The 13,771-nt window shown below is 49.6% G+C and overlaps 1 protein-coding gene across 5 annotated transcripts in view; it reads left to right on the top strand.

Moving 5' to 3' along the window:
* Positions 1-13,771, top strand: part of TFAP4 (transcription factor AP-4) — a 41,726-nt gene that overhangs the window by 24,704 nt on the left and 3,251 nt on the right. For 2 of the 5 annotated variants that reach the window (XM_030577149.1, XM_030577150.1), the window contains exon 6: positions 1,540-1,602. The exons of the other annotated variants lie outside the window; for them this stretch is intronic. In XM_030577149.1, the coding sequence (XP_030433009.1) occupies positions 1,540-1,602 (63 nt within the window). The remainder of the gene's footprint in view (positions 1-1,539; positions 1,603-13,771) is intronic. 5 annotated transcript variants of the gene reach the window in all.

The following is a 13,771-nucleotide window of genomic DNA, read 5'->3' on the forward strand; positions in this document are numbered from 1 at the left end:
GACCCTGCCTCCCATCTCCCACCACCCCAACCCCCTTGAGATCACATGTGGCCCAAATGCTGACCCTGTCCTTAGCTCCCCTGCAGGGAGATTTCAGATGGTTTTGCCCACAGCCTCATGTGCAGGTGTTTAAATCCAAGGGTGTTGGGGGGAGCGGCCCGACGACATGATGCTCCTCCCATCAGGAAGACCTTGGAGTCTTTCCATCCTCGGGCTGGCTGGGCCTGAGAGCATGGTGTTGGCAGTGCTCTCAGCTCCAGGGGAGGGGGAAGGGGTGCAGCGCCTATGGCCTTCTCGCACCTCCCCTGCTGGGAGGGGGCGACATGGCAGTGGTGATGGAGAACTGTCTTCCGAGCTCTCAGGCTGAAGGCATCATCTGAGGCTGGGGAAGGGCTGGCTCCTAAGTAGCTATGGGGGCCGAGGGAGAACCACAGCTTGTAGCTTAGTCCTTTTTGCTCTAATCCTCCATCCAGAAGTCTCAGTCACGTTCCATAGGTCCCTCTCTCTCTCCCTTGAGTAGCAGTGAGCTTTCTTCACCACTGGTGGTGGTCCCGCTGGGGAATGACCACATTGAGGAGGGCCTGGGTTATCATGTTGGATCAGATCTTGTGCCTGGATGCCACTCAATGTGGGGGGAGAGCTAGAGCTAGAGAATGTGACCTTTGGCTCTGCTTGGGGGCCCATGTCAGGTGTGGTCTGGTTAATGCTGGGTAGACAGCTCTGCTGGCTGGAGCATGATGTCCCGTAGCAGGCGCAGCATAGTTAGTAGCCAGGTGAGAATCTCCCTGAGTGCTGCTTGGAGGGGTCCATCCAGGAGTAGAGGACGTTCATTGCCAGTTCAGTTCTTGACTCTTCTGCTGAAGGTGAACAGGGGCAGTTCTTGGGTTCTGGTTTGCAGAAGTCTGTCCACAAGGACCTGACAGCTCTCCTCATGCAGGATTGTTGTGAGCTAGCTGCCATCACAACAGACCTGGTCTGTGTTTGGACTAGCAACCTAGTGCTGAAAGCACCTGCTCCACCCCAAGCCAGCTGGTTCCCTCAGGGCCGTTAGTGCCTCATAGCCTATTAAGTGCTGACAATCCCCTCCTTCTCCCGCCCACCCCCATTCAGAGTTTCTGACACCATCCAGCATATGATGTTATGTGTACCCCCCACGAACTCTCCATAGAAAAGCCTTTCCATGTCCAGGGAAAATGAAATCTTCTTAATCCTCATGGCAAAGAGCAGGCAGATGGATCGTGTGGGCTGTGAATGTCCAGTTTGGCCAGGCCAAGCTAGCATGCTAAGCCTCCAGAAATCAGGACATGCCCAAATGAAGGTTGCTGCATAATCTGACCCCTGTTCCCTCCTTGGGCATTAATGTGCAGTTGAATTGCATGGTCACGTACAAGATTCTTCCTGTAGGTCCTCTGTCTCATTGAGTGCCCTGGCTGTGCAGAGTGTAGTGAATGAGGCAGGGTGGGATGTTGTTTTTAAATCCCCTCGAAGCGATTAGCTCTTTCTTGCAAAGCTGATGTTCCCTATCTTGGCGCCTTCTAGGTTTTGCAGCTGGTTCCTGCTTCAGCACAGTCTGCAAAGGAGCTCGCTGCAGAAGACTGCTTGGTTGGCCATCACTCTAGCTCTCTATCAGATCCCAGCATCCCAACAACACTTGTCAATTCCTTTTTGGTTCCTGTACCCAATTGTCAGCTCTGGCCTTGGGCCTTTCGATCCTGTCCTCTGCAGTGCATAGTGTCTGTTTTTTTGGGGGGACCCTCTTAGTCTTTGATGCTTTCCACCTTATCGTTGGTGTGTTGGTGCGCCAGCACTGAGTATAGGCACTCTGGCTAAAAAACCTGATCTGCCAGCCGGAAGGGTGCTTGGTATCGACACCAAATGGCAGAGCAGGCACCAAGATGACTTTGTTCTGTGGAGCTTGTGTGCCTCTGCTATGGCAGTGCTTCCCTGAATGTGCTGGTGCCCTGCTCTCTCTGCAGGAAAGGCAGGGGAAGGAGCCCACTCAGGAGCTTCAGACCTTGTCAGTTGCTGCAGTCCTGACAGTGACATTAGGGTCTGCCTTGGAGCCTAACACAACGTGCTGGGATGCCAGGCCTTTTGTGCACATCTTACCCTGAGCACGTAAGAATCATGGAGCAAGTCTGCAAGTCCTCCCTGAGGCACCGTAGGGGGAGACCTGTAAGTCCAATTCCATGCTGGGATGGAGTACTCTGGGGAGTAGCCTCCTCGAACTAAAGCCTGAGTGGGATGAGACAAGTGCGGATAAAACAGTATCTCTTCTTCCCTTCATTAGCTTAGTGCAGGGCTTGCGCTTGTCAGGGGGATATTGCTGTCCTGCTAAAGCTTATGGAAGAGCCTCTTGCACTTGCTCCTTGTGAGCTTGTGTCTTACACAGAAGGGGACTCCCTTGGTGCCAGTGACTTTTCAGCTCGATTCAGAGTGAATGAGCTTCAGGCCCTCGTTCCATCTGCCTTATTGCAGGCTCTTCAAGGGAGATTATTCTCCCAGGAGCTCTCCAAATTCCTCCTGAAGGAGGGGATTGTCCTGCCAGTGTGCTTCCATGCCCGTCCTGGGGAGGCCCTTCTCCGTATACTCCATCCTATGCTCACACCTGCCTGAACGTGACACAGGGCATCAAAACTTGCAACAAATTCCTGAAATGTGCTGCACCTGATCTGTGATGGGCCATAACGAATTGGATATAATGGCTTAATTCCCCAACCTGTTCTTTAAAGGGCAGCTTATTGCTGTGTGACCCAAACAGGTTTTAAAGAGAACTGGGCAAACAAATTCACTCAGTGCAACCATAAGGGCTCCCTGCTTGAGCCATAAGGGCTCCCGGTTTGAACCATGGGCTTTTGGATCTCAGCACAGATCTCTACCATTTGAGCTAAAGGAGTAACTTATCCTCTCTGTGGACCAGCCACTAGATGGGGGGAGTTGGCACGTTTTGCCATTCTTTTACTTTTTGCTAGGTGTGATGTGGTGGTCACCCCACACTGGAAAGGAAGAGGTTAAAAGCAGCCTAGGGTGGATGCTCTCTGGGCAGCCTGTCAGGGCCCAACAGGCTTAAATAAAAGAGAGCTGCAGAGCAGAGCCAGGTCACTTGCTTCAGGGAGCCCAAGGAGAGAGGATGGTGCTCCTAGTGGGCTGCAGGATGGTAGCACCTTGGACAGAGCAGTTGGTGGCAGGGACTGGAGGAGCTAAGAGGTAACTCCTGGCTAGCTACTGGGACTTGCAGGCTGGAGGCCCTGCAAAGAGGATGAAGAAGGTGCAGGGGCTGTGGAGAAGTGGCCCAGGGAATTGAAGTAGCACAGCAGAGAAGTTAAGGAGAGGCAGCTAGAGGCTGCTATCTACAGGGTCCTGGGCCCTGCTGCCCCCCACTCACCACGGGGGAAGTGGCTGGACTATTGACGGAGATGCTCCCCCCTAGAAGGAGGGAAAACACAGATGGTGACACAGTTGGAGGGCTGAGACATGAAGAGGACACTGCGGTTCTAGGACTGAGGCAAGTCTGCAGATGGAGAAGGCAGTGAGAGAGGCACCACCAGGAGAAGGCGTGCCAGCTGAGAGAGCTAAGCCCTCAGATGATCGGCAGGAGGCACCGCTCTGGTGAGTGAACTCCGTCACATTAGGCAGCAAGCAAATGCTGGAACTCAGGAATTCCTGGCTCTGGGAGGGGACTTTGATTTAATAGAGTAATGGTTACAGGAAGTGAAGCCCATAGATTTAGCACTTTCACTCGGAGAGGCAAGGTGGCTGAATAGATAAGACTTGGATCTACCATATGAGACCTGCGTTTAGTCCCAGTTTTGCCTGAAGGGACCGTGTACCATCTGTTACCATATTGTAAAACGAAGGGCCGATACTTGATTGCCTCCTGGGTTAACGAGTGAGGCTCCACTCAGTAATAAGGGCTCTGATGAGCACAGAAACGGTTCACTAGAGATGTGACAGAACTCCTGGCTCCAGCTCCGTGCATTTTCTTCTTGGCTACAGAGCGCTTGGGTGGGCAGTCTCCCTTCTCTTCCTCCGTGTTTCCTTGCAGGACTACGCTGTTGTCTCAGCGGCCCTGAAGAACTGGCAGCTTGGATCGTTGGATGGGGGAAAGTCCTGCAAAATCTGGTGTACGTGGGAGCGCTGTGTCGCATGTCAAAAGGTCCCCCTAGGGTTTGCTGGAAAGTCTCCTAATTTTAAACCCCATGTGCTGGCAGTGCTGTTACTGAAAGGACTGTAGCTAAGAGTGTGTGTGTGTGTGTGTGTGTGTGTCTCTCTCTCTCTCACATTGCTAGGACCTCAGTGATTTGAACTGAGAAGGCCATGGCAAGGGTTGAGGCAATACCTTCACCCTGGCCTGTCTCAGGGATGCATTCATCATAGTTGTTCTGTAACATAGCTATATCACCTGCTCTGCATGTGCTTACCGAGCTCTGCGGTTTGGTTGGGCTCAAGAAGGGAATCCCAGTTTAGGCTCTGTGTGCACTAGGGTTTAGTTCCCCTTCTGTGGAAGCCAAACTCTTAGTGTGTGTTTGGTTTGGCCAGTTCTGCTTCTCTTCTCCGCCCCTGCCACCCAGATGCTTGTTTTGGTCCTTGCTGAAGTTTCGCTCCAAGCGCAGCTAGTGCTCCGACCAGCCAAGAGCAGCACCTTTTCCCAATCACACTGTTGAGCAGCAACACCAGGCCATCACCATTTCAGCTGTGCTGTGTGTTGGGCCATACCTAGAGCTTGCTCTCCAAGAGTGAGAAACCTGCACAGACCTCTAAGAGAGGAAAAACTCACTGCCCTTATTACTCTGCTTTTCCAGAGCCCTCTGGCAGGATTCTCACCAATGCTTGAAAATTCCCTGTTTTAAGGGTCTCCCTTCTCTCACGCACTCCTGGGTTTGTGAATTTCTGAGGTGCTCTTTTTTTTTGTCCATTGATCAACTTGTTTGCTCTTTGTGGGAGCTTCACTTTCTCATAGGAATTGTCTGGATTGGTCTGAAGGCATCATTTTACCTTGGCAATGGGTGGCACGTAGCTGCCATCAGGAGCCTGGTTTGTACTTTAACCCACTTCCACTGCCCTTAAGAATAAGGGAGATCACCAATCTCCCGCTAAGAGGCAGGAGTGAGAGCCCTGCATAGATAGTATTGGAAGTGAAAGTTCCCCCCTCCCCTTGGAATTCTTCTTTGTTTTCAGAGGATAGCAGAAGAGGTCATTCCCAGTACATTTCTGGAAATTCACAAATAAGTATTTTTAAAATGTAACTAATACAGGGTGTCTGATAGAGGAAATACATGTTCTAGTTCTGCCGTCAGACAAATGGAAGTTTTGTTTTTTGCGTACAAATGTAAAACTAAACATAACATACAAATTTAGGAGCCAAGTTTTGCCTTATTCTCCCCCTCAATTAAAAATAAAATCCCTGTTGAAGTTTCTATATTAACTTACCCTTTCTGTATTCCCAAGAACATGCAACATTTTTAAAATTCAGCTACAACCAGCAATGCGGAGGCCTTCACTATGTTTCAAAAATAGTCCGCTCTTCTTTATGTCAAAACAACTTCTTTAAAAATTGTGGCTCACTCTGTGCACCTGGCCTCATTCACTGTTCCCCATCACTCCCAGGCACTAATGAACACATTACATAGTTATACCATTGTAGATTTGGACTAACTCCTTTGCTTCAGTTACTCCGGATTTACATAGATCTAACCATGAATAGAACAAGGCAAGGATCTGCTGGACCCTTGCATGTTCATTGTGTGCTGAGTGAGGTGGTAAGTCTTGTGGAAATCTTTGTGACCATAACGGCTATAATTTGCACATCTTCCTTTCTTTAAACACTGTATCATGCTAGAATACTACATGTGCACACCCTGCCTGAGCAACAGCCAGTAGTTAGAGCATGTGAATGAAATTCTTGCAACCCTGTACTGCATAGGCCACACTCATACCTCCAACAATTCCCACTCCCCATCTAACAGCTGGTATGCTCATGAAACCAACCTCTCCCTTTCTTATGTAATCTTTACATCTAATTGTAAAAAAAATTAAGTTTGTAACATTGGATTCAGTCCAGACTGGCTCTTAAGATTGTAGGGTTTTGTGGACCACATCATCAAGATTTTGTGCTTGGCCTGAGATGAGATTGTTTACAGGCTGAGCACAGATGGTTTTGTCCTGCTTCACCAAGTTCCCTGCTTCAGACGGGCATATGCACCTCTAACGTTTTGGGAGAGGGCTGTTTGCTGCGCCTGAGCCTGTAAGTTCTTCTTTTGGCCTTTCTGGGCTCCTTTGGGTTCAGATCTAGGACCTGCTCTAGTAGCATATAAATCTGGGTGACCTCCTTTAAAAAAAGTAACAAGTGAGGTGGCTGTTAAGCCTCGCTTAGTGCCACAGTCTGATGCAAAATTCTAGGCTGTAGGGGGTTGTCATCCTGCTGGAAAGGTGCCCTGTAAGGAATTCAGAATGGCTCCAAGAGGCCCAGCAACAAAGTCCATCCATGGTACAGAAAAGAAGGGCTACAGCAGAGATCCAGCCATCAGATCTGGCTTTCCTGAATCCTAAGACTCCTGGCAAGGGAAAGGTTCCTCAAGTCCTGGCTGAGTAAAGTGGCACCTGCCTGGGTGTGCCCATCAGATTTCACCTGGTAAGATTTCCAGCAGCACCCAGTCACAGTTGGTGGGTGGGGGCGTGTGTGTGTGAGAGAAATCCCTGGATGTGAGATTGACCCCTATATACTCCCCCACAGGCTCCATTGGATTGCTTCCTCCGAAGTTCTCTCCAGAACAGTCACCTTCTGGCACCATGGAGATGAGTCCTGGTGCAGACTGGTGCTGTCATCAGAGCTGTGGGCCCCACTGCCCAGCTCTCAGCTCAGTACTATGGCAGTCTTGGCCCAAAAGTTCTGCTGTAGTTCCGCCTCGGGGGGAACCTTGTTCAGCCACAAGAATGTCCTTGGAGACTTGGCTGTCCTGTTGGACAGCCCCAGGATTTGTGAGATTTAATACACATGGGCACTGGGCACCTTTTAGCAGTATGCTGCTCTTCCTTCTAAATTGGCCTCTTCTACAAGGAGTGAAGCCAGGGTCTCCTCCTAAGATGATAAAGGTTTCTATGGGGATCCCTCTACTGCAGCTGCCTCCTGACTCCCTGGAGTAAGTGGCGGTGCTTTTAGGGAGCTGCTTTCTCTTGCGGAGGAGGAAATTGCTTCTGGAGGGACAGTCCTTGGAGGCATCTTCTTGACTCCTCTCGAGATGGCATTGACTTGACTGCTTCTTCCAGCCTTTGGAGCTGTCATGGTGTTTCAGGATCTGCTGGGCAAGAGTGCTGTTCCTCTAGTAGTCCACCTCAGGAAGCCACTCAGGCCTTTGACGTCTTGGAGCTCCAGGCCAAAAAGAGAGAACAGCCCTCGCTGGTCACAGGTGTTCTTTTGGAGGGGACCAAAAGGGTCTGGAACCCTTACCTCCACTTCTGTCAAGTGGGAAATGTCTTCGTCCTTCAGGCTAGATTCTAAGGGAGGCTGGCGTTTCTTATCTTTTCCAGCATCTGACCTTGGGGCTAACTTGTGGCTGCTGCTGCAAATGGAAAGTCTAGAACAGAGGAGGAGTCATCAGTGTCCAAGTGAGTGGATGTGTTTTGGAAACGAGATTTATCCTTCATCTGCCTGCTCTCTGAGAGCAGCCAGTTACGAGGCAATTATGGTCAGATAAATTCTCTCATTCTAGTCCAAAGCTGCCCCATGAGCAGTACATTTCCTGGGGACATTGGGTGCTATCCCATGAGTGAATGCTGAGGTGCAACTCTTGGAGAGCTACAGTTATTGGTTAAGTGATCTTTCTGGAGATGTTCCAGGAGGTGTCTGGTTCCCTCAAGTCTTCCTTTGATGTATCTGGATGTCTCTCTCAGCACATGTTCCTGGCTCAGGTTTTTTGGTCACTCTGCTGCAGCTCAGGTGTAAGCTATGAACTGAACTTGTAAAAGCACAGATCTCTTCAGCTCAGAGGCAGATGTGGTCTTGGGAGAGATGGAAGTCCATGGGTGCATCCCTGGCTTGAGTCTATCTGTTTTCCACAGGAAATCTTCAGTTAGATTCCATAAGGGGACACCTACCAGCAGTACTCTTCAGGAGCTGGCTGCCTGCAGAGGCCAGACCATTAAGAAGCCCTTCTGATCCAATCAGAAGACAAGTTGTCATGGTATAAATTCCCACTCTGAACCTTAGCGTCCAAAAGATGGGGTACCAGCATGAATTCCTCTAAGCTTAATTACCAGCTTAGACCCTGTAGCGCTGCCACCAAACCAGGAATTACAGTGCCTGTACACTCTGGTCCCCCAAAACCTTGCCTGGGACCCCCCAAGAACCAGACCCTCTGGATCTTTACACAAGGAAAATAAACCCTTCCCCTCACTGTTGCCTCTCCCAGGCTTCCCCTCCCTGGGTTACCCTGGAAGATCACTGTGATTCAAACTCCTTGAATCTTTAAAGAGAGAGGAAAATTCACGTTCCCCCCTTCTTCTGCCCCCCCCCCCCCCCGATTCTCCCTGAGAGAGAAAGTAATCCTAACACAGAGAGAAAGTAACCTCTCTCTCTCTCTCTCTCCCCCTTTCCCTCCTTTCTCCCACTAATATCCTTGTGAATCCAGATCCAGTCCCCTGGGGTCTCACACCAGAAATAAAAAAACAAACAGGTTCTTCAACAAGAAAAACTTTTAATTTAAAGAAAGAACAAAGGTAAAAATTATCTTTGTAAATTTAAGATGGAATATGTTACAGGGTCTTTCAGCTATAGACACTGGGAATACCCTCCCAGCCTAAGTATACAAGTACAAATTAAAATCCTTTCAGCCAAATACACATTTGCAAATAAAGAAAACAAACATAAGCCTAACTCGCCTTATCACCTAGTACTTACTATTCTGGACATATAAGAGACTGTATCAGAGAGAAACCTGGTTGCACATCTGGTCCCTCTCAGAACCCAGAGAGAACAACCAAAACTAACAGCACACACACTAACTTCCCTTCCTTAAGATTTTGAAAGTATTCTGTCTCCTGATTGGTCCTCTGGTCAGGTGCAGCCAGGCTTACTGAGTTAACCCTTTACAGGCAAAGAGATATGAAGTAATTTCTGTTCTATAACTCTTACTTATCTGTTTGACACAAGTCTTACTCTTTGGCCTCAGCTCCTGGTGGCACCAGAGCACTTCAAACCACTCATGGGATGTTGAGTCCTCATGCTTTGTTTTATCCCTCCCTTTGTGGACCATTCCCAGTATTTCAGGCATGACAAGCCCATTTCTTCAGACTGCTGGTTCCTAGCACTCATGGAATGTGGAAGCCATGCTAATAGCCAAGCCCTCTTCCCCTATGCAAGGATCCCACGTATACAAAACTGCTCCAAGAGGAAGATCTTGGCCCCTTGAAAAGTGAGGCCATAAAAGGAGTACAGGAACCCTAGCAGGGAAAAGGCTTGAGTCCCAGTATCCTTATTTGCAAAAGAAACAGGCCTGTACCCTATTTAATACATAGAATAGAATATCAAGGTTGCAAGGGACCTCAGATCATCTAGTCCAATCCCTGCTCAAAGTGAGGCAAATTCCCAGACTGTGTGTGTGTGTGTGTGTGTGTGTGTGTGTGTGTGTGTGTGTGTGTAAACCAGTTCCCTAAGTGGCTCCCTCAAGGACTGAACTCACAACACTGGGTTTAGGCTAATGCTAAAACCACTGAGCTACTGGGGGAGGGATAGCCCAGTGGTTTGAGCATTTGGCCTCCTAAACCCAGGGTTGTGAGTTCAGTCCTTGAGGGGGGCCATTTAGGGAACTGGGGTAAAAATCCGCCTGGAGCTTGGTCCTGCTTTGAGCAGGGGGTTGGACTAGACCTCTTGAAGTCCCTTCCAACCTTGGTGTTCTATGATTCAGTGCTGCCTGGAATACCATAGCAGCTGGAGGCTGCCTTTTCCCCTGCCCTTTATCTCTGCTTGCAGAGGCAATAAAGTCAGTGTTTTTTCTAATTCATGCATTCTTTATTACTTCATCACACAAATGGGGAGATAACTGCCACGGTAGCCCAGGAGGGGTTGGGGAAGAGGGAAGCAATGGGTGGGGTTGTTGCAGGGGCACCCACTAGAATGGCATGCAGCTCATCATTTCTGTGAGATGTCTGGGGCTCTGACTCGGAACAGCTGTTTGCCTCTCTGGTTCTTTAGTAGGCTTGCCTGATATTCTAGGCAGGATTCAGTCTCCATTAGACAAAACTTAAAGAAGGGAATGACCTGGGGAGTTATTCCCATTTTTGTCCAGGCGCCCCCAGCTGACCTCACTGAGGCCATCCAGGAGCACCTATGACAGCAGCAGACAGTACAATATAACTGGTAACCATCTCTGCTAACTTGCAAAGGCAAGGGATCTGCTGTGTAGCACTGCAGTACCGTGTCTGTCAGCAGCATCCAGTAGACATACAGTGACAGTGAAAAAAGGCTAAATGGGCTCCATGGTTGCCGTGCTATGGCATCTGCCAGGGCAATCCAGGGAAAAGGGCGCAAAATGATTGTCTGCTGTTGCTTTCATGGAGGGAGGGTTGACTGATGACATTTACCCAGAATCACCTGTGACACTGGTTTTTGCCCCATCATGCATTGTGATCTCAACCCAGAATTCCAAGGGGGGGGGAGACTGCAGGAACTATGGGATAGGTACCCACAGTGCCATGCTCTGGAAATCGACGCTAGCCTCGGTACATGGACGCACACCGTCGAATTAATGTGCTTAGTGTGGCCCGCGTGTACGCAACTTTATACAATTTGTTTCCAAAAAACGGTTCCTGTAAAATCGGAATAATTCTGTAGGTAGGCATACCCCCAGTGTCATGGCTGCAAGGGTGCAGCCTTGTGTGCCCACCAAGCACTCACCATTGTGGATGTGATCATTCCCCTTTGGCATCTCAGTGCTCTGACTCTAATGGACGCTGCAATAGAACGTCTTGCAGGGTGATGTCCTGCTCGTCAGGTGATGTGGAGGATACTTCCAGTCTAGTCTGAGAGCACTTCAACCTACCATCACCAATGACACGAGTCCTAAAGTGTGGCTGATCATGAGCTGTCACTCAGACTGTGCGGCTTGTCTTGAATCTGCAGGAGGGGTCACCAGGAGTGAACTTGTTTGGTACATGTCAGAACAAGCATCCCAGACCCACCTGAGAGCAGGCAGTGATCCCCAGTGTGGATTGGATCCCTTTTACACTAGCTAAATTTTCCGGTTTCCTTTCCTCCCAACATACTGAGTAAGAATTGTCAGGACGGAGCAGAGTGATTGTCACTGGCCAGCATAGGTTGGCAGAACTGATCGTTTCCATTCTCAGAGCTTATGGTTCTGTCCAAGGCCATCCATTCACTTCTCCCTCTTCCTAGGTCAAGATTTCTTATCCCCAGCTGTGTAGTGTATCCAGACCTTGCAGCATGTTGGATCTCTGAGGTCAGGTGGAGCTTATCTCAGGATATCAGGGGAGTGCTGTTAGCTTCTCAGCAGGGTGGCTTTCTGGAATCTACCAATGGAGCTAGGTGCTCAAGGTCAAAGCCTTGACTTTATCTGTTTTTTGGACTTCCTGTCCTCTGCAGTAGCCAGGGTTAGCTTTGAGAAACGAAAAGTTTCCTTGGTTGCTATGTCCTGCCTCCTGTATTTCTGTGAAAGGGACCTCCCAGTTTTCCCTCCCTATTGAAACCATTAAGTGTTCTTGTGAACTTTACGTTTCACTTCGGGCCTGCTGTTCCATGGGCATGAATGTGGGGTTATCCAAATTGCCTTGTGCATCTCCCTGTCTATGCCCCTCACACTGAAAGGATTGGAGCTAAATGCCTGCTAGCCAATTCCCCTCTTCTGACATTCCCCCAAAGACATGGTGGTGGTTCGACCTCATTCCAACTTCGGACAAACAGTGTTGGACTCTTATTATGGCTGTTGATTTCAGCCAGTCGCTACTGCCTGTCTCCCCCAAAGCTAGCCTTGTGCTGGGGTGTGTGGGAATTTGTGCACCTTGAGGGTTAAGAGCTGGTAGCTGCTGCTCAGAACTAAGCAGTGTGGAAAGCCAAACTGGTTTGATCTATGGCCTCTGGAGAAAAATCTGAGTCAAGCTATGTTGTCCTGAAGGCAAAGTGGGTAAGAGTCTGCGTCCATTCCTGTGACAGGTCATCTCGAGCTGACTTGCTTAGTGTGATGGGAGCTCAGTGGTGTTTTCTGAAATTTGTGTTGAGGCTGCTGTCAAACGCTGCAGCAAAATGGATGCTGCTTTCTAGGGCTGAGGTTTGGTCACACTTCACCTGGCAGGGCTTCTCAGCCCCGCTCGGCAGAGGTTACTGCTGGCTGCTCTCCTGCAGTGGGAATCTGTGAGAGCCAATGTTGGGAAGGAAGGGATCAGCACAGCTACATGAGGACACTGTCCAGAAGTAACTCCTCTCCTTTGAGGTGGTCTCTGCATGTCCCCCTCCTCTTCTCTCCTCAGCCTGGTGCTGCTGGAAGCCAGCTGGGAAGCAGTGCTGGATCTGGCTAGCTTGCTGGATTTCCAGTTGCAGGACACAATCACATGTGGCAGAATTAAAGATGGCTTTTTTAATGGACGTTTCTGGCCCTTGTGCTTCTGAAGATAAATGTCCGGACATGAACCAATGCAGAAATTCTTGAGTCTGCAGCTAGCCTGAAACGAGCTAGCTGGGGGAAGTAAACTCTCCCACCACCACTTTGTCTCATTGGATGTTAGCTCAGGCTGATGCATTGGTGTAAGCAGCACTGATTTTATTGCAGATCCTCTACCCAATGGAATGGATAGGGGCTAGACCGTGCCACTCTTCTTCATGCCCACAAAGGGCAGTGAGCCCCTGGTGGAGGGGCAGGGCTCAGCTGGGAGGGGAAGTGTGATCCTAGAACAATGGGCTTGGTGTCAATACTTATGCAGGCTGGTTAGCGCCTCAAACGAGAGCCCTCCCTGTGCCCATGGCCTTCAAATCCCAAGAGGGCTGTGGGGGGAAGAATCATTCTGAAATCAGAACCTAATAGTTTAGTATTTATGAGAAATTGGTGATGAGCTTCACCGCTGCTGATTGAGAACCTCACCAAGACAAGCCAAAGTGCTCTTAGCCATGAAAAGGGTTTGAATCTGTGTGATAACTGGGCTTTGCCTCCACAATTCTGGACTCCCCAGACTAGGTGGTGGGGATAGCATAGACATGGCCCACTGTAAAGGCCTGAGCTCAGCCAAACCTGCTGCAATAGCACCCTGGATTTCTAAGCTGCCAGCCATGCGAGCCCTGAGAAGGATGTGTGAGGTCAGATGTTTCCTCCAACTCCGAAGCGTTCAAGGGAATGCAAGAGTTATGGTCTCATTTCGACCCTCTCCCCTGGCTGGGGGTGTAGTGAATTACCTCTTTTTTGTCTTTGTTCTTTTTGTCTCCAAATGCCTGGACTCAGCTCTCATCTCTAATAACAGAATGAATCTCACCCAACTCCCAAAGCCACCTCTCTGATTTGGCGCCATGTGGACTGGAATGGAAGGGGGCTGCTGGTTGGGATTGAGGGGCATTTGGCAGGTCTGCTGGCATCATTTGCCTGCCCCAGTTTATCAGTCTTTCAGCCTTCCCAGCTGTGAGATCCTGTAACCTTTATTTTTGGAAGTGTCGGGGGTTGCCAGTAGAGTCCAGATTTGTGATCCTTCAGGCACACTGCCAGTCCAGCCTCTGCTCCTTCCCTAAGGCGGTGGGGGTGGGGGAGAAGGGATGATGGTGTGTTTTAGTGCTCTAAGG

This window comes from Gopherus evgoodei, chromosome 10 (genome assembly GCF_007399415.2).
Source record: "Gopherus evgoodei ecotype Sinaloan lineage chromosome 10, rGopEvg1_v1.p, whole genome shotgun sequence".
NCBI lineage: Eukaryota > Metazoa > Chordata > Testudines > Testudinidae > Gopherus > Gopherus evgoodei.